The sequence below is a fragment of the Leptopilina boulardi genome, unplaced genomic scaffold, assembly GCF_019393585.1.
Source record: "Leptopilina boulardi isolate dan_hultmark-lab unplaced genomic scaffold, ZJU_Lbou_2.1 LbouV2_341, whole genome shotgun sequence".
In the NCBI taxonomy this organism is placed as follows: domain Eukaryota; kingdom Metazoa; phylum Arthropoda; class Insecta; order Hymenoptera; family Figitidae; genus Leptopilina; species Leptopilina boulardi.
Window position 1 is genome coordinate 5515515 of NW_026137909.1, and position 19568 is coordinate 5535082.

Genomic DNA, 19568 nt, shown 5'->3' on the forward strand with positions numbered 1-19568 from the left:
TTTACACCGATCCAATAGCATTGAGAAGTCAAACTATTTTATCGAGAGTAAATAAAATTTCCGTCCAAACCTTTTTTTAGCTTCAAGAAGGACTTAATATATATATACAAGGTGGCGTTTCACACACCAACTTCAATTAATTTTTATAAAACTATTAAATTTTATGTTTTTTTCAAAAATAGACATTACTTAGAATAATTTCAATGAGACTATATTCGCACCTTGGTCTTTGACCTTGATTTTTAAAGTTATGTTTATTTTATACTCAAAATCGACGGTAATATTTTCTTACATAGGTATTAGACATATATTTCTATGCAACTAATAAATATACTATTTTTTAGGTAGAAAATTGTATTATTTATTATAAAAATGAAATATACTATACACATCTAATAAATTTATCGGATATACTTCCGAAGTAGGGGTACCTCCGATTTTAATAAAACTTGGTATACTAACGTATTTTGGTGCGCTGATTACGAAAATGATAGTGAAAATTGGCGCAAATTTGATTATCATGGTAAAAACCATAAAAAACACCATAAAATAATGGTTTTTTACGATTATCTCGTAAAAAACAAAAAATTTCGAAAAAAGTTTTAGACAAAAGTTGTAGATCTCAAAAAAACACACATTTCATGTTTTATGCATTTTTTACCAAAAGTCATTATTTTTCGAGAAAAATGGTCCGAAAGTAATTTGCGGAAATTGTGGGGTGGAGTCCACAGCAGCGGTAAACGCAAAATAGTAAACACGGCCTTCGGCCGCGTAAGGTACTGCTCGCTTTTTTTTTAAAAAAAACCTTGGCGAGAGGGGGTGGATATGGCCGAAAGTATTTTGCGGAATTCGTTAGATCCTGACTAATAGTGAATATGATACTATATACGAGTCAAATAATATGTCTAACCATGACTGCTGTATATGTTTTCATTATCATGGTGTTTTTCGTTTTTTGGATTTTTCTCGAAAAATAATGACTTTTGGTAAAAAATGCATAAAACATAAAATGTGTGTTTTTTTGAGATCTACAACTTTTGTCTAAAACTTTTTTCGAAATTTTTTGTTTTTTACGAGATAATCGTAAAAAACCATTATTTTATGGTGTTTTTTATGGTTTTTACCATGATAATCAAATTTGCGCCAATTTTCACTATCATTTTCGTAATCAGCGCACCAAAATACGTTAGTATACCAAGTTTTATTAAAATCGGAGGTACCCCTACTTCGGAAGTACACCCAATTTATCAGATAAAATTTAAAGACGCATAAATAATTAACATTTTACGGATATAATTTCTATTATACAAATATTTACACGAGTAACTACATTTATATATTCAAATCAAATCAGTATATGTTACGAAATTCGTGATTTTTAAAATACTATTTCTGACATTAAATAGATAATAGAGAAATGTATTTTTTTTTATACCTTAAAAGATAAATATAAAGCAAAACATGACAATAGTAAGAAAGAAAATAGCTCTTGTAAAACCACGGACAATTTTAATACTATTTTCATCCACACAATATTTTCTGCTTGCGGCAGCAGCGCACAAAACGTAGGATTCAACATCGATATCAGCTTGAAGAGGAAATGTTTCCTGATCCTGTGGGCTAAGGCGCTTGTAAAGTCGATTGACGTGATTTCTCTCTACTGACCACGGCTTGGATGCTACTGACTCCAGAGAACGAAGCGCATTTTGCACTCGGACATGTTCAGCAACGATCCTAGAAAATAACCAATTGAAAACCAATCTTGATATGCTCAATTCTGTTCTCAAAACTTGACAAAAAAAATATCTATATTTGAAATGCTTTTTTAGCATTTCAATAGATAAAAGTTGACCATTTTTTTTCTCGGCAATTAGAAAATTTTGTAGGTTAGAAAATATTTTCAATTTTATTTCATTTTAATTTAATGAATGTATAATTTAATTGTCCTATCAAAATATTACGTAAATAATTTAATAAAATATATTTGCAAATAAATATTAAGAAAAATATATAATGAATCTAAATTTTAATGGTCGCTTTATGACTTCAGCAGTATTTGACAACATCGGGAGTGTCAAAATATTACGTAAATAAATTTCAATAATATATTCGCAAATAAATATTAAAGTAAAAATATAAGAATTAAAGTAAAATAAATCTATTGTCATTAAATAATGTCTGATTTTTGCTTGTGTTTTAAATTTTTTCTTTTTGGCAAATGGAAATTTAATTCAAAGCTTATTTGCAGCAATTATTATCTTCTATTATATTAAGTTAACAAATTTCGAAAAACGACACCGACCCCGTGACCTCGACACCGTCCTTGAAAAATCTATTTTCAAATAAATCAAAATACTTTGCATATATGCTTTTAGAAAATCTTACAAACTATTTTTATGTAACATCTTTTTTCAATTTTAACCCGAAAAAGGGTTATTTTTCAATTTTAACCCGAAAAAGGGTTATTTTGCAATTTTTTAAGAATTTTTTGATTTTTTCAATTTTTTATTATTTATTGTTGTTTTTTCAATTTTTAGTTAGTAACCTATAATATTGTGTCTAATTTTAAGTGTCATTAAAATCAAATATTTTTAACTTAATAATTTTAACATTTCTTAATTTAAAACGAAACATCTTCTATTATATTAAGTTAACAAATTTCGAAAAACGACACCGACCCCGTGACCTCGACACCGTCCTTGAAAAATCTATTTTCAATTATTTTCAAATAAATCAAAATACTTTGCATATATGCTTTTAGAAAATCTTACAAACTATTTTTATGTAACATCTTTTTTCAATTTTAAGATAAATTTTATACAATATTAATAAGATATTAATTTAAAACATAAATTATATATATAATATACATAAACTACAATAAGTAAACAACAATAAGTACAATTTTAACCGAGCGAGCGTTAGCGAGCGAGGAATACATCGCTAGTTGTAATTAATATACTAAAATTTATATTAGAAAATAAATAATTTTTATGTATAATGTTTAATAAAAATTAAATCTGACTCGGAGTGATCGTTCAATTCATTTTTCGTATTTTAACTAAGGTGATCGTGTAATAAATTCAATTATTTATTTAATAAAAATAGATAATGAAATATTAAATTAAGATAGATAATATTAAATTAATAATATTAAAAATATTATTTATCAAATAACAAAAAAGATTATTAAATATTATTTTAATATTTATATTAATTTAATTTTCATATTTTTAATATTAATAATAAAATTAAATTAAAATTAATTTAAATTTCCCGCTGTATTTGTCACTCAAAACTGCTGTAGTCAAGGGTATGATTATTTTTGAAGTTACTCAACGACTCGTATAGTGCTCTCCCTTTACTTTTACATTTCGTTATATTTTTTTAATGTTTGTATCGTAAGTAGTACAAATTTTTGTAAAAATCAATGTTTTCGATCTAAAAATTTGTAATTTTTTTTTTGCATTGCGATCTAACACACTTTGGTGGTGGTGCATTATTTGTTAAGACGGTTTTCATCTTTGATGTCGAAACATTGATTCTTTTCATATATATATATATATATATATATATATATATATATAAAAGTGAAACAAGTCGGAAACATAAAAGTGTCGACGTGATTGATACTTTTAACCCACTTGGAAGAATTGTGTTAAATGTCTTTTATTATATGAGAAATTTATTACAAAACAAGTTATAAAATAACACGAATAGACTATGATATAAATTATACACATAAACATATAATATGTATATTTAAACATGTATTATAGATTATGCAAGTATATGTGTAAATCATTGCAAATAAATTTTTAATTAACTATAAGTTTTCGTAACAATTTTTTTTTAAGAAAATTTAATATTTCATATGAAACGATTTGGCAATTGAATTTTTTTTTCCAATGGAAAAAAGAAATTAGTTCATCGTTTAAAGTGAATTACTTACTTTAAATTTGTTTTTTTTTCAAATTCCAAATAAAAAAAGGAATACTTTGTAATGTAATTGAAAAACGGATACGTTTTATATTATATTTTCTTGTATGTAAGATGTATCAAATTGAATTACGAAAAAACAGTGAAGAAAGGATAGAATTTTTTCTGAAGTAAAGAATTTTATATATATTCATATCCTCTATCTTTTTATTATTTTTTTACTATTCATATTTTGTTTGCCTTTGTTCGAGAATTAAATTTTTTTTTATTTATTTTCATATGTGACTTAAAAATTAAATTACCAATTAATTTTCTTGTATTTATAAATATTTAAGTTAAAGATAAATTATCTATCAAAGAAGAATAATGAACTGGTTGTGAGAAACAATTTCTATGTAAAACACAATTTTTTGCCAAGATTAATGAATTTATAATTTTTCATCTATATAATAGCAGGATATTAATTAATTAACTTACCTCTGTTTTGCACCAAACAAATTCAAGATTGTATCACAGATGACGGACGGCAGCCAGTCAGTAAAAAAGACGGCTAACCAGTGGAGCACGACATTATTCGTCATTCCACGAAAACCAAATGTTGGATATGTAAATTTACGATTTCCTCGATTTCCATATGTAACAAGTTCGCCCCATGTGCATCCAATTGAAGTTGCGTTGTAAACTGACACTTTGTCATTTCTACTTCTGCAAAAAAAAAAAAAATTGGTATACATTCAATTTTTTTGCACCTTTATAATCAAAAATAATTTTCTTTTTAAATTAAAAATAATTAAAGTGTCACGTCACCGTAACATTTTTTATAAATAAATAATATTTTTTGTAAAATTAATTTGTTAAATAAATTAATATATAATATATATATATATATAAATAATCTTTTGTTTAATTATCGCTTTGTTCATTCATTTAATAAACTCTCCCCAACTTAGTTTTTTTTTTAAACTAAATTAAATTGAGGAATTAGAGTAAGGAATAATTATAAGTTCTTAGATTGCGAAGAATTAATAATAATTAAAAATTTTAATTCAATAATTATGACATAACAATCACATCAAATAGGTAAAGAATTACAAAACTCAATAACCAAGGATTATTTAATTCAAGTCTTAATTTAACTCAATAACCAAGGATTATTTAATTCAAGTCTTAAAAAAACTATTAATTATTAGGAATAAAATATTTAAATTATTTAATAAATAAATTTGTAGGAGAGAGTCAGTACGATCGGGCCACTTTTACGATTGGGCCAGTACTGCGTTTAAAGACCTTTCACATTAGCGCCATCTACCTTTGCATGCAAATACTTACTAGCCATGGTAATAAACTTTTCACGTCACTTTTAGCAAGTCTCAGTGAAATGCGCAATTTGTACAGATGTGTTTTGTAAATGTAAGCTAAAGATTAAAAGGAAAACTTGTTTGTGGTGTCCGAAAAAGTGAAATAAAAAAAAGAAGGAGATGCAAACAATAAAGTAAGTTGACTAAGTTTGTTCTTTAGAGTATTCTTTGAAAATGTGGTGTCTTATTTGATGTTTGTATCATGCATTTTTTGCCTGTATAATAAAAAAGTAAAACGACGTGATAGTTTAGGTTGGGCCAATAAATGTAGTGTTGGTTGGGCCACTTAAAATTGTGCAATTACGATACGTCCTGACATCATAAATTCATTTTTCGACGTAGCGATGTGTCAAAAACGTCATTTACCAATGGGAAAAAAAAATTTTCGTTTTAGAAAAGTTCCTAAAACGATTCATAATGTCTTATTTCGAGTCTACTGCAAACAAAAATTTTAATATTATTAATTTTTGTCATTTTTCTTGAATTTTCAGACCAACTTCGAGAAGAAAGAGAAAAACCAACCGCGGGAATTTTGTTTTGCTTGACGTAGTACCAGCATAAACTTTATTGCGCAAAAAATACTATTTTAACAAATGCTACTTCACATAGACGGTGACGCCCTCAATTATGGTAAAATTTGTTGCAGGCAAATATTATACAGATTTAGGGATGAAAATAATACTATGTTTCTTCTGTGTCGGGACATTTTTAATAATTTTTCTTTATATATAACATTGATTTTGTACGGTGGCCCAACCGTGAACACCTGGTCCGACCATAACGATCAAATTTATTTTTTTGAAATGCCTATCACTTTTACATATTTGATCCAATCATTTTTTGTTATTCAGGGAAAATGTTGCACTGGAAAAGATGTTTCCAACCATACGTGAGAAAATCCGAAATTCAGTTTAGAACGGAAGTTATGGCCACAAATCAAAAGGTGGCCCAACTGTACTGACTCTCCCCTATAAAATTCTTATTCATTTTGATACTACCTCTTCTCTACTTAATTTTGTTAAACTAAGTTAGAGGATTAGATTAAGAAATTGTTATTAGTTGTTAGAAAAAATTAAATATTAAAGAAAAATTAAAATTAGGACAACAAATATTTTAATAATAATTAATTTAATTATACAAGTTTTGCATTTAAAAAAATTAATTTCTCTTATTATTTTTTAAAATTCAATGATTGTTTAATAAATGTACAACTGAAATTAAACATTGGGTAATATGTGTAGATATAGATAAAAAAAAATTGCAACTCGTAAGTAATATAATGGCAAGGAGAAAGCTACCGACTATGAAAGGAAAAGTATATCTTGAAAACCTCTAACAAAATTTAACATTAGCTGTGCAAACAACTCATTCTGGAAATAACATAAAAATTTCAAAACTAACTTTGCTTTTATATATCATAATTAGAAAGCTTACAGGATTGAATATTTAATAATTTCTTTTTTATTTAAAAATTCTTTTACTCATTTAATTTTTTAAAATTATTTTCAATTATAAATTCTATTCTTTATTTTGTAAGATTTTAATACTTTTGTTAAATTGTGTCAAAACCAAAAAAAAAATAGTGTTTCATTTATCAATCTTCCAATAGTAATTAAATTTAATTTATAAGTATTAAATCATTCTTATTTTTAACTAAGAACGATATAATATATTCTTGATAAAATTAATAATATTTGAGATGTTTCGAATTTAATTTCAGTTTACGTTCATATGGAGATGCATAATTTTATGTACAACATATTATTGAATTACTTTGCCAAAATGTACTTAAACTCGTGCAGTTCGTGTGTGTCATTTGATTAAACTCAGACTTTTTAATTTAAAAATAAATGACGTTATATTTAACATTTCAAACATGAAACTTCATTTGCAGCTTTCCCGGGAAATTCGCTGAAGATAAATTATATTCACTTCACATGTTTGAATTGAATATATATATATACAATTAATGAAAGTTTCAACGTTAAAAAATATTGTCCAATATGAAAAAGTCAACTTAAACCAAAACAATTAAGAATTTTATAATGTTTCAGCCTTTAAATATATGTGGAATAGAAATTATAACCAGAAATTCTAAATATAAAATAAATGCAAAAGTGAATGATTTTACATTCTTTGAAAAAATTTAATTTTATAGCAACTTGAGTGTAATTTTTCCTGAACCTTTTGTTCTTGGGCGCAAAACAAATGAGAAGGAATATAAAAAAAATTGATAACAATAAATTTAATAAAGTGAGGATATAAAGACAATATGTAGGGAAAAAAATATATATGGGAGAATATTTTATATCAAGTGTCATTTGGCAAAAAAAAGGTATCGTGCCTACTTGAGATGAAGGCAGAAGAGGTTAAATCATCCGAGCGAGTGATCCATCAATGTCGAATATCGCCACATTTTCTCTATACCCCTAGAAAATTACATTTTGAAACTCCAGTGGTTTTCCGAAACTAAGCTTTATTTTTCCTCGTAAGCGATTGCGATCTCTTCTTGAAGGCATTCGAATATAAAGTCGCGACGTTGAAATTCCCCAAGTCTAGAGTGTATCGACTAAGAAAGAAGCAAAAAAAAAAAAAGAAAAGGCGAATACGTACTTTCGAATGAAATGTGAACTCGATGCTCAGTCGAGTGCTCAAAGAGGAAATGCAAAATGATGGATGCGGAAATAACTCCTTTGCCACGCTCATCATGCATTCAAAATTTATAAAAAATTTCACAATATTTATTTATAGTTATGTTTGAAATTATTTTTTTCAAACCATGCTCATTATTTTACATAAATAATTTTCAATTTTTTAAAAAAATCAATCATTAATAAGAAAAAAGGCAATTTTTGAAACTTTTTTTTAACAGTCCGCTATTTTGTTATTTATTAAAATAAATTATTTTTTAAGGTTTAGACAAAACACAGTTTTGCCGAAGCAAAATCTCGAAGAAAACAATTTTTAAACTAAAATTTATTTTTTTAATTTTCTTCAAACTTTATTCTTTGTATTCATTATAAATTATATTTAAAATGTGTTACAAGATTGTTTATATTTTATTACCAAAAAGATTCATCTGGACTTGGCCACATTGTAGAATTTTTCCATCTCGTTATTCTATCTGTAAATATCAAAATGTCAAAAAGGAATTTTAAACTACTTTTTGTAATCAATGACATTTTTTAATCACAGTTGACCTTGACTTATTTAAATACTATACTTACCAAGAACCTTCTTTACAGGACTCCAGTCAATGTCTGCTTCAACATTTATCACAAATAATAGAAAAAAAATATAAAGTAATTTTATTATTAAATGAGACATAACGTTTTTGCATAAGAAAAAACAATTTTTTAATGAAATTAAAATTTTATGTTTTTAAATAAATACAAAATTAACTTTTATGTATGAATTAATAATATGTAAGTTCTTCTACGATACAAAACTACTTTTTTTCCTTTTTATTCTTCAAAAAAGATATATATCTTTCATTTTGAAACTAATTTGTCACATTAATAAATACGTTTGCAAATAAGTATCTAACTAAATTATACGATAGACATATAATTTTCTTTTTACAATCTTTATCTTCTTTTCAATTTTAATTACAAAGGGAAAAAAATTCAAAATAAATTTAAAATTCATATTCAACTATTAGTTAAAAGAAATGAAATAATTTTTTAAACATAAGGATAATTTTTTAATAATAATTTCAACTTCTGTCTTATAAATTAGTAAATTAATTAATTGTAATTATATACGTAATTAATTATAATTATATAATTGATTAATTGTAATTATATAATTAATTTATTGTAATTATATACGTAATTAATTATAATTATATAATTGATTAATTGTAATTATATACATAATTAATTATAATTATATACGTAATTAATTATAATTATATAATTGATTAATTGTAATTATATAATTAATTTAGTGTAATTATAGGTATACATAATTAATTATAATTATTTAATTAATTAATTGTATTTATATACGTAATTAATTGTAATTATATAATCAATTAATTGTAATTATATAAGTAATTAATTATAATTATATAATTGATTAATTGTAATTATATATATATGTTTATTTGTTCAAGAACCAATTGTTTATACAAAGAAGTTGCGATTAATACAGCGTAAAATTACAATCTCAAATTTCTTCCTTCAATAACCGATTTAACAAATAAATATATTCTTTTTATTCGGTCGTAATTTGGATCATTTAAGAAGTCTATCCATGTATTTCTAACCATTTCTATATCGTTGTTGGAACATATAAATTGTTGACGTATATCATTTTACATAGAAAACTCGACAAATAAGTGGTAAAAGCTTTCCGTAGATTGCAAATCGCAATCCCAGCAAGTGTCTGTTCATTTTAATTTTAATAAATTATTTTTAAATATTAGTCTTTTATTATAAAAATTTTCTAATCGAATTTGAGCAAACAGTCTAGTATATTCTAAATTATTTCTGATTAATAAATAATTTTGTGTTCTATCCATCATCGTGAGATTAGGAAGAATCTGCAGGGATTGTGAATTATTCAATCTTTTCCGGTCTTCCTCATGTACATAAAATTCATATGCTTTAATTAGCCGTGTTTTATTTTTATTTAAATATTCAAGTGAAATTGTTCTCCAGCTATCTGCTTTACCTATCGACTCAAAAAATCTACATATTTGTTTGCCCCAAATATATTTCACGTTCAAATCAGGAAGGAATTCAGTATCCCGTAATCTATTAAAACATATTTTAGGATATCTATTATCACTCATACTCAAAATTCTGTCTAACATGTTCAATATCAATTTAAATACTCTAACTTCAACTTTATTCCTTTCTGTTTCTAAACGAATAGCATAAGCTGGTATATTCAAAGGGACTCTTAGTAATTTTTTATAAAAATTAGACTGCACTTTTTCGATTTCATCGAGATATCTCAAACTCCAGATTTGAATACCATAAGATAAGACGCTAATAATGAGACTGTTACATATTCTTTCGTTTGCTGCCCACTGATTTTCATTTATTCTATTTATTATTGATATTGATGAAACAACGGCTAAATTAGCTTTACTTATGAAATCCTGAGAAGCATCGGAAAAAATAGAGGATTCTGAGAATAGGACTCCCAAATATGTATACTGTTTCAATTTTCTCCTGTCCATACATAAAATATTCGTATACCGACTTTTTCTTCCCTCCACTTTTTCGGAAAATGACGATTTTAGTTTTACTAACATTTACTTCAAGTTCATTAATTTCACAATATTTACGCAATGCTTTCAGTATTTTATTCATCCCTGCCGGAGATTTAGACATAACGGCTATATCATCGGCATAAGCAACAATAAGAATTTCTATGAGGTGACCCACAGACACTCCATGAATACCCTCGTTTTTTAAAAACTCTTCCAAGTCAGCGATAAAAAGTGAAAAAAGGATAGGGCTACAAACTTCTCCCTGTAACACCCCCCTTGTAACTTTAGTTGATTTAGAAACACCATCACTGTTCCTGACAGAGACGTTTGCTTTTTTATATAAATCCATAAGAATCTTTATTACCTTATCACTCATGCCCAAACAATATAATTTTTTCCAAAGAAGCTGATGATTAATTGACGGAAAAGCCCCTCGAAAGTCGACAAACAGTTTCCCCCGCTTAGCATTTATTTTTAATTGTATAATGGAATTTAGGGTAAAAATATTGTCAAGACAGTTTCTATTTTTTAAAAACCGGTTTGAAATTCTGGTATTAATTGTTCTTGATCTGTCCAAGTGATTTTTTTCAAACCATGCTCATTATTTTACATAAATAACTTTCTATTTTTTTAAAAAATCAATCATTAATAAGAAAAAAGGCAATTTTTGAAACTTTTTTTAACAGTCCGCTATTTTGTTATTTATTAAAATAAATTATTCATTGAGGTTTAGACAAAACACAGTTTTGCCGAAGCAAAATCTCGAAGAAAACAATTTTTAAACTAAAATTTATTTTTTTAATTTTCTTCAAACTTTATTCTTTGTATTCATTATAAATTATATTTAAAATGTGTTACAAGATTGTTTATATTTTATTACCAAAAAGATTCATCTGGACTTGGCCACATTGTAGAATTTTTCCATCTCGTTATTCTATCTGTAAATATCAAAATGTCAAAATGGAATTTTAAACTACTTTTTGTAATCAATGACATTTTTTAATCACAGTTGACCTTGACTTATTTAAATACTATACTTACCAAGAACCTTCTTTACAGGACTCCAGTCAATGTCTGCTTCAACATTTATCACAAATAATAGAAAAAAAATATAAAGTAATTTTATTATTAAATGAGACATAACGTTTTTGCATAAGAAAAAACAATTTTTTAATGAAATTAAAATTTTATGTTTTTAAATAAATACAAAATTAACTTTTATGTATGAATTAATATTAATATGTAAGTTCTTCTACGATACAAAACTACTTTTTTTCCTTTTTACTCTTCAAAAAAGATATATATCTTTCATTTTGAAACTAATTTGTCACATTAATAAATACGTTTGCAAATAAGTATCTAAGTAAATTATACGATAGACATATAATTTTCTTTTTACAATTTTTATCTTCTTTTCAATTTTAATTACAAAGGGAAAAAAATTCAAAATAAATTTAAAATTCATATTCAACTATTAGTTAAAAGAAATGAAATAATTTTTTAAATATAAGAATAATTTTTTAATAATAATTTCAACTTCTGTCTTATAAATTAGTAAATTAATTAATTGTAATTATATACGTAATTAATTATAATTATATAATTAAATAATTGTAATTAAATAATTAATTAATTATAATTATATGAGTAATTAATTATAATTATATAATTAATTAATTGTAATTATATACGTAATTAATTGTAATTAAATAATTAATTAATTGTAATTATATAAGTAATTAATTGTAATTATATAAGTGATTTATTGTAATTATATAATTAATTGTAATTATATAATTGATTAATTGTAATTATATAATTAATTGTAATTATATACATAATTAATTATAATTATATAATTAATTAATTGTAATTATATACATAATTAATTGCAATTATATAAGTAATTAATTGTAATTATATAATTGATTAACTGTAATTCTATAATTGATTAATTGTAATTATATACATAATTAATTATAATTATATAATTATCTAATTGTAATTATATACGTAATTAATTGTAATTATATAATTGATTAATTGTAATTATATAATTATCTAATTGTAATTATATAATTGATTAATTGTAATTATATAATTATCTAATTGTAATTATATACGTAATTAACTGTAATTATATAAGTAATTAATTGTAATTATATAATTAATTAATTGTAATTATATAAGTACTTAATTGTAATTATATAATTGATTAATTGTAATTATATAATTAATTTATTGTAATTATATAATTAATTGTAATTATAGGTATACATAATTAATTATAATTATAAACGTAATTAATTTTAATTATATAATTGATTAATTGTAATTATATACATAATTAATTATAATTATATACTTAATTAATTATAATTATATACGTAATTAATTATAATTATATAATTGATTAATTGTAATTATATACGTATTTAATTATACTTATATAATTGATTAATTGTAATTATATAAGTAAATTATTGTAATTATATAAGTAATTAATTGAAATTATATAATTAATTAATTGTAATTATATACGTAATTAATTGTAATTATATAATTGATTAATTGTAATTATATAAGTAATTTATTGTAATTATATACATAATTAATTATAATTTTATAATTGATTAATTGCAATTATATACATAATTAAATATAATTATATAATTGATTAATTGTAATTATATATGTAATTAATTGTAATTATATAATTAATTAATTTTAATTATATACGTAATTAATTGTAATTATATAATTTATTAATTGTAATTATATACGTAATGAATTGTAATTATATAATTAATTAATTGTTATTATATACGTACATAATTATAATTATATAGTTGATTTATTGTAATTATATAATATATATAAGATCTGAGGTTAAAATATTGACGTTAAACTTAATTTTAAAACTGTAAATTAAGTTCCGAAAACTCTTTTCCCCATTTACCTCAACTGACTCTATATAAATTATTAATTATTTATTTTTTATTTAGTTATAGTGCGACTTGACAATTTTGGAATATGAATAAAATTTGATTCAATTATACAATTAAAATTTGAATTCAATTAACCAGTTTAACGAAATGTTGAAAATACATTGTAATAATTTTTATTAATAGACCAATGTCAATATTTTCTTTAATTATTGTTTATTTATAAACGTGTTATATAATTTACATGGACGATAATAATTTCTTAAGAGCAGTTAAATATAATTGATGGATGTAGAAGAGTCTAAAAAGTCGAAGTTGTTTATTATATAATTTAAGCAATGTTGTTCGCAAAACCTACATATACTCGTTTCGTGTTGCGACGATAAATAACGTTGGAAAACAGAAAGGCTGATGGCTAGTCAGGAAAATACGCAGACGAGAAAGTGCCTTTGCAACATCACGTGCAGAGAAAAGAGAAAATTTATTGTAAAAATTACGACGGGCGCTTGTTCAGAAGAATCGGGAGGTTGGTCAATGCTTGTAATATATAAAGAAAATGGGCTTTAACACAATGCTGCCGTTGCTACTATACTATTTTACTTTTTTCCTATGTCAGAATTTTAATAAAAATATTCACAGCTTTTATATTTTTGCAATAAGTTTTCTTTTTTCATCGAAAATTTTTATTTTAATTTAATTATTACTGGTTTGTCATATACATATTGAATTTCAATATCGTGTGTTAAAAAGATACATACAGGATAGATAGTTTTAAATCATATTACGTTCAAAAAAAAAAAAAAAAAAAACTATCACGTACCTACAAAGAATTTTTCAAATAGTTCTAGTTTCTTTCATATGTGGAAAAATTTAATTTAAACTTTAATAATAGCAAAAAAAGGAATTTCAAAAGAGAATTTTATTAACTATATATATATATCGATAAATTTTTTTTTTGTAAATTGATTATAGAAATTTTTGTTTCTAGACTAAAAAAAGAGAAATATTTCAATATACACGTTCCTAGAGATATTAATAAAAAAAAAGTTATTCGGATTTTTGATTAAATTGAATAGTATCGGAAATTTGGGGTTTTTTTTTTTTTGTTATGATGGCTCTTTTTCCAAAAAATAATTGGTTCGGTGATCGAGAATCACGTGTAAAATTTTTACCGCTACGAATAAACGTATTTTTATTGCTAAAAATAGAAATATTTATAGTTTTTTATTTTATGATCGGGAAATCATAAAATTCTATTTACTTCTACTGATATGAATATTATTTTTTAAATAACAATTATAATTTAGTTAGTTACCTTAAACCTCGTTCCCATGCTGTGACAATAAGGGTGTTAACGGCCAAATCGATAGGAATAATTTCAGCTTGATAGTCAGCGTGTCCAAATGCAAATCCAGCACCGACCATTAGGGCAGTTGGTCCCTTTATGACTTCAACATAACCTGGCATTGGTTCCTTGTAAACAGGACCCACAATGGGGAGTCGAATGAGAGCTAGTGGCACATCAGGTACTTGTTCATTGAGTAAACTTTCAGCAATTTGGCCCCTATATCTAAAGAGGTTAGTAGCTGCTGCAACCACTTTGAGGTTAGGTAGGTCTTGACAGAATTCAAGCACAGTGTCATGTGGTCCAGCTGCATGAAATACGACGCTGACATTCGCTAGAAGCACTTGATCTTCTTTACTTAGTCCAAGGCTTTCGTAAAGGAGATTTCCCTCTAGTGCCTTTACACGTGAAACTGCATTTGGATCTTCAAGTCGAAGTCTCTCATATCTAAAATTTAATTTATTTCACTTCATCATTAAATTATAAAATTATTATCAAATCTTCTAAATAATTGTCAAATATAAAGAATGTAATTAATAATATTTAATAGAATCACAAATGGAATAAAACCTAATTTTCAATTTGGAATTCTATAGTTATTACAATATAAAGAAAAGGAAAAGGGCATCAAGACCATTGCTAGATAGCTGTCGTTTAAGAAGAAATTCAACGAAAATGGAGGAATAGATTTATTGCGCGCGAATTCTTTGTATAAAAGAGAAAAATCACCGTTGAGTTGTAACATTTCACGAAAGTCGTTGGAGAATCCCAAGTCTTTTGCAGCTCAATAAAAACCTCCCTTTAACTCTCCCCTCGAGTTGTCTTAAAGCACCTTTTACACGTTCATGCAATAGTTCAATCGAATAGACAAGCACTTTACTCTATTGAAAGAGATAAAGTAAATTACCTGATGAGGCAATTAATTGGGATACCGCAGTGAATCGTGAAAATTAAATTAAAATTATTCCAATTTTTATGTCAAATTCTTTTATCAAATCTCTCAACCTCAATTTTTAATTATTTTTTGTAATGTGTATTGTAAAAATACCAAAGAGACATTTTAATGATTCGAAAAAAAAAATATTCACAAAATAGTCAATAATAATAAAAATAAAGTAATAAGAAAATTTATTGTATATCTGTGTTGTTAAAGGAGAAAGATAAAAAGTAATTTATTTTTATGTTTTCGTATAATGAAACCATTTTAAATGGAATGTATACGATAAGGATCGATTTGCTTACAAGCCTTAGAAATCTGGTAGCGCACTTGAGTTAATGAGGGTATACTGTAAATTTGGATTACTTCCGCACACGCATCTTTGACATTTAATAGCCAATGACATTATGTGACATATTCCTGCTCAATGCGGGAAATTGCCAATAACACCAATTGGCTCATTAATATTAGTCCAATATTTCAAAATGATTTTAGAATTAATCCTTTTTGTTTTCATATTATTTATGACTTGTAATTAGATAAAATTTTTATAATATAGAATTTAAAAAAATAATTTTAATTTAAAAGAAATTTTTATAAATATGCATTAAAATTTATTTAATTAGTATTTAATATCGGGTTGTCAAAATCTCATTGGTTAATGAGTTAGTGGTAAATTTCCCAATGGACATTCGGGATCTCTTATCTAAATCTACATTTTTTTTTTTTTGTTACTAAGGAAGAATTTAATAGAAAAAATTGCTACCTCTAGGCGACAATGTTAAAACACGTTCGCGTGCTTTCATGATGCAAAAGCTTCAGTCATAACGACGTCCAAACACGTAATACGACGATCCCATTCGTTGGTACGCGTACAATTTACTGGAAGGTTCATTGAATCTTTAGTGCATTACATTGGACGTCCAACTTGAGATAGGGCTATCAGCTTATCGAATTTTTGTTTTATTGCCCCTATTTAAGAGGCTATCAAACTTTTTCCAAGTTTTTCCTACTTTTTTTTTTATTTCAATATTTACTTCACACTGCAGCTAAATATGGGTTAAAGCTGTGCATTAGTTTTTCAATTTACATCAAACCTATATCTTTAAGTGGATATTTTTATCTTGTTATCATTTTAAAAAATTACACACCACACGTAGCTATAGGTTTAAAAATATGTTGGTATAAAATTTCAAGTAAAATTAATATTAAAAACAGGTTTAATATAATTTAATAATACATGGTAAAGATAATATTTTCTAAATTTTAATTGTCGCTTTATGACTCCGGCAGTACTTGACAACATCGGGACACTTCGTGTGACACGAGTATTTACGATGAAAAGTAAACAAAGCGATCTTTCTAAATATCGACAAAGTTCAAAAAGGTGAAGAAATATGTGAGATTAAAATCAAAAGGTGACAAAATTAATAATAGTTGTCGGTAAGTAGGAATTCGATTTTTGTAAATTCATTACATGTATTAGAAAATTTTGTAGGTTAGAAAATATTTTATTTCTTTATAATTTAATGAATGTAATTTAATTTTGCATGTTAAAATGTTACGTAAATAAATTTCAAAAATATATTTGCAAATAAATATTAAGGAAATTATAAGAATCAAAGTAAAATAATTATTAAATATTATTAATATTAAAAATATTATTTATCAACTAATAAAATTTGAAAAAATTATTAATTATTTGTCTTTAATCATGTTATCAGTCTAAATAAGAAAATATTCATTTTATATTTGTATGATTCTTCTAAATGTACTTTTTTCTAAAAACTAATATAATTTTGATTAAATGAAAATTGATTTAATTTTCATATTTTTAATATTAATAATAAAACTAAATTTAAATTTCCCGCTTCATTTAATACTCAAAACTGCTAAAGTCAAGTGTACAATTATTTTTGTAGTTAATCAATGACTCGTATAGTGCTTTGCGTTTCACCCACGTGACTATAAACCCTTACCAAAATATAATAGGAAAATATTTCCTGTTACAGTAATTGTATTATAATAAAGAATGATTTAATTAAATTAAATATATTTATTTTATAAATTTGGTAATTTTTTTTTTATTTAAGTTTAAATTTTATTCTTAATATGTAAATTAAAAAAAGTCGGATTAACACCAATAACAATAATAATTTTTTGTTCAAATATTTGAAAATCTCTCGTCTACCAGATTCTCGTTTTTTCAACTCGAAATTAAAATAGTTAAGGGGCAATTTTATTCAAAGCAGAAAAGTCGCTTTGGGATGTTGAAAAATGGAAATGAACGTTTAAAGAATGCAATCAAAGAAAGAGTAAATCTCTTTTAGAAAATTTTTTTTGTTTATATTACATGGTTTCAAAAATAAAAAACTATACGCTATTTGCAAACTTTTAGATTAAAATATCTTACAATCTTGACGTTAAAGGGCAATTTCTACAACGAATTCAATTCTAAGATGTCAAAATGCGTTGGAAACATTTAGAGTAATCTTTTTTTTTCTAAAGAAGCTAAAAATATTTTATCATTGAATTTCATCGTTGTTAATTAAACGTTCAGTGCAAAAATTTTTTTAAAAAATGTCTTCTTACGAGAAAATCATTATAAATTTAATTAGTTTCGAAAGAGGAGAAAAATAACCTTAATTAAAAAAACAAAATTTTTAAAATAAAAAAGTTATTGTTCTATTACAAAAACTTGGAGTGTATTAATTATTGAATTTATTTTATAAAGCAACTCAAATAATAATGTAAACACAAAAGAATTGAAATTTTATCTTCTCTAAGATAATCAATATATCAGTCAGTATGGTCAGTGTAATTTAATAATTTTAATTTAATTAAAACTATATTAAGAAATTTAAATGAAGGAAAATTATTTTTAATTTGTTCTTCCGATCTATTAAGATTATCAAAAAGTTTATACCCAGGTGAGAGGAAAATCCTCTTAATCCGATCGTCCTTGTTATATCCTGAACGCGACCTTAGAACTGAATAAACTTTAATCTTTGGAAAAGTACGTAAAATCTTTTCGAGAACAGCACGGCCTACCTCACTGGTAACTCCCGTAAGTAGCACTTCGCGTTCACCGAACCACTCGTTGAGAGACATGATTATTAACTGCCGAAAGAAAATGAAAGTGACTGGATTGTTGAATAACTTTACGTGCGGGACAACAAACTTCTTTTACAGGGTAGAAAGTTCATTCACTGGCGCCGAGTAGAGAGTGAGAGATTTTCTTATATATATATATATATATATATATATATATATAATTAAAATTATTATTATTATTAATTACCAATCATATATATGAGAAAATAAGAAATCGTATACCTAACTAGACTCGAATTCTATTTCGGATTAAATACATGAGACTAATTGTAAGTCGTCTTCAATAACCAATCGACATATTAAATAATGTTTAATATTCGATTTGAATTACGTCCTTTCATATTTAATTTGTATTGGTGATAAATAAATGATCAGTGGAAGGTAGATAGAAAAAAAATTCTGTTTAATTCCTTTAGCAACGTTTCGTCGACCTCATCAGACTGAAAATTAAACAAAAAAACACCTTTTTTTTTGCTTTTACCTGAGGGTCAATTACGTAACTTTTTCCAGATCCCGCATTCCGGATCCCACTTTCAAAATTCCCTATTTCAGATTCCGGATTCCACTTTCAAAATTCCGTATTCAGGATCCCACATTCTGTATTTCACATTTCGTAATCCACATTCCGGATCCCACTTTCAAAATTCCGTATTCCACATTCCATATTCCGGAATGTGAAATCCGGAATGTGGAATCTGAAATACGG

The 19568-nt window shown here is 24.8% G+C and overlaps 1 protein-coding gene and 2 long non-coding RNA genes across 5 annotated transcripts; 1 reads left to right on the top strand and 2 right to left on the bottom strand.

The window, feature by feature from the left end:
- Nucleotides 1–235: 235 nt before the first annotated feature.
- Nucleotides 236–18906, bottom strand: LOC127285836 (fatty acyl-CoA reductase 1-like). The gene is made up of 4 exons (XM_051312043.1): nt 18675–18906; nt 14782–15258; nt 4417–4644; nt 236–1734 (listed from the first exon to the last, which is right to left on the bottom strand). Exons 1-4 carry the CDS (start codon nt 18857–18859, stop codon nt 1437–1439), a joined length of 1188 nt encoding a protein of 395 aa, XP_051168000.1. The 5' UTR covers nt 18860–18906; the 3' UTR covers nt 236–1436.
- Nucleotides 5189–6382, top strand: LOC127285858 (uncharacterized). Its single transcript, XR_007843653.1, has 3 exons — nt 5189–5431; nt 5789–5927; nt 6149–6382. It is a non-coding gene; the product is annotated as an uncharacterized LOC127285858 (long non-coding RNA).
- On the bottom strand, nt 8273–11766 carry LOC127285853 (uncharacterized). Of its 3 annotated transcripts, none has more exons than XR_007843642.1 (2): nt 11563–11766; nt 8273–8421 (listed from the first exon to the last, which is right to left on the bottom strand). It is a non-coding gene; the product is annotated as an uncharacterized LOC127285853 (long non-coding RNA). The 3 variants fall into 3 exon arrangements; XR_007843641.1 differs by lacking the exon at nt 11563–11766 and adding an exon at nt 8525–8730; XR_007843643.1 differs by lacking the exon at nt 8273–8421 and adding an exon at nt 11311–11459.
- Nucleotides 18907–19568: the final 662 nt, after the last annotated feature.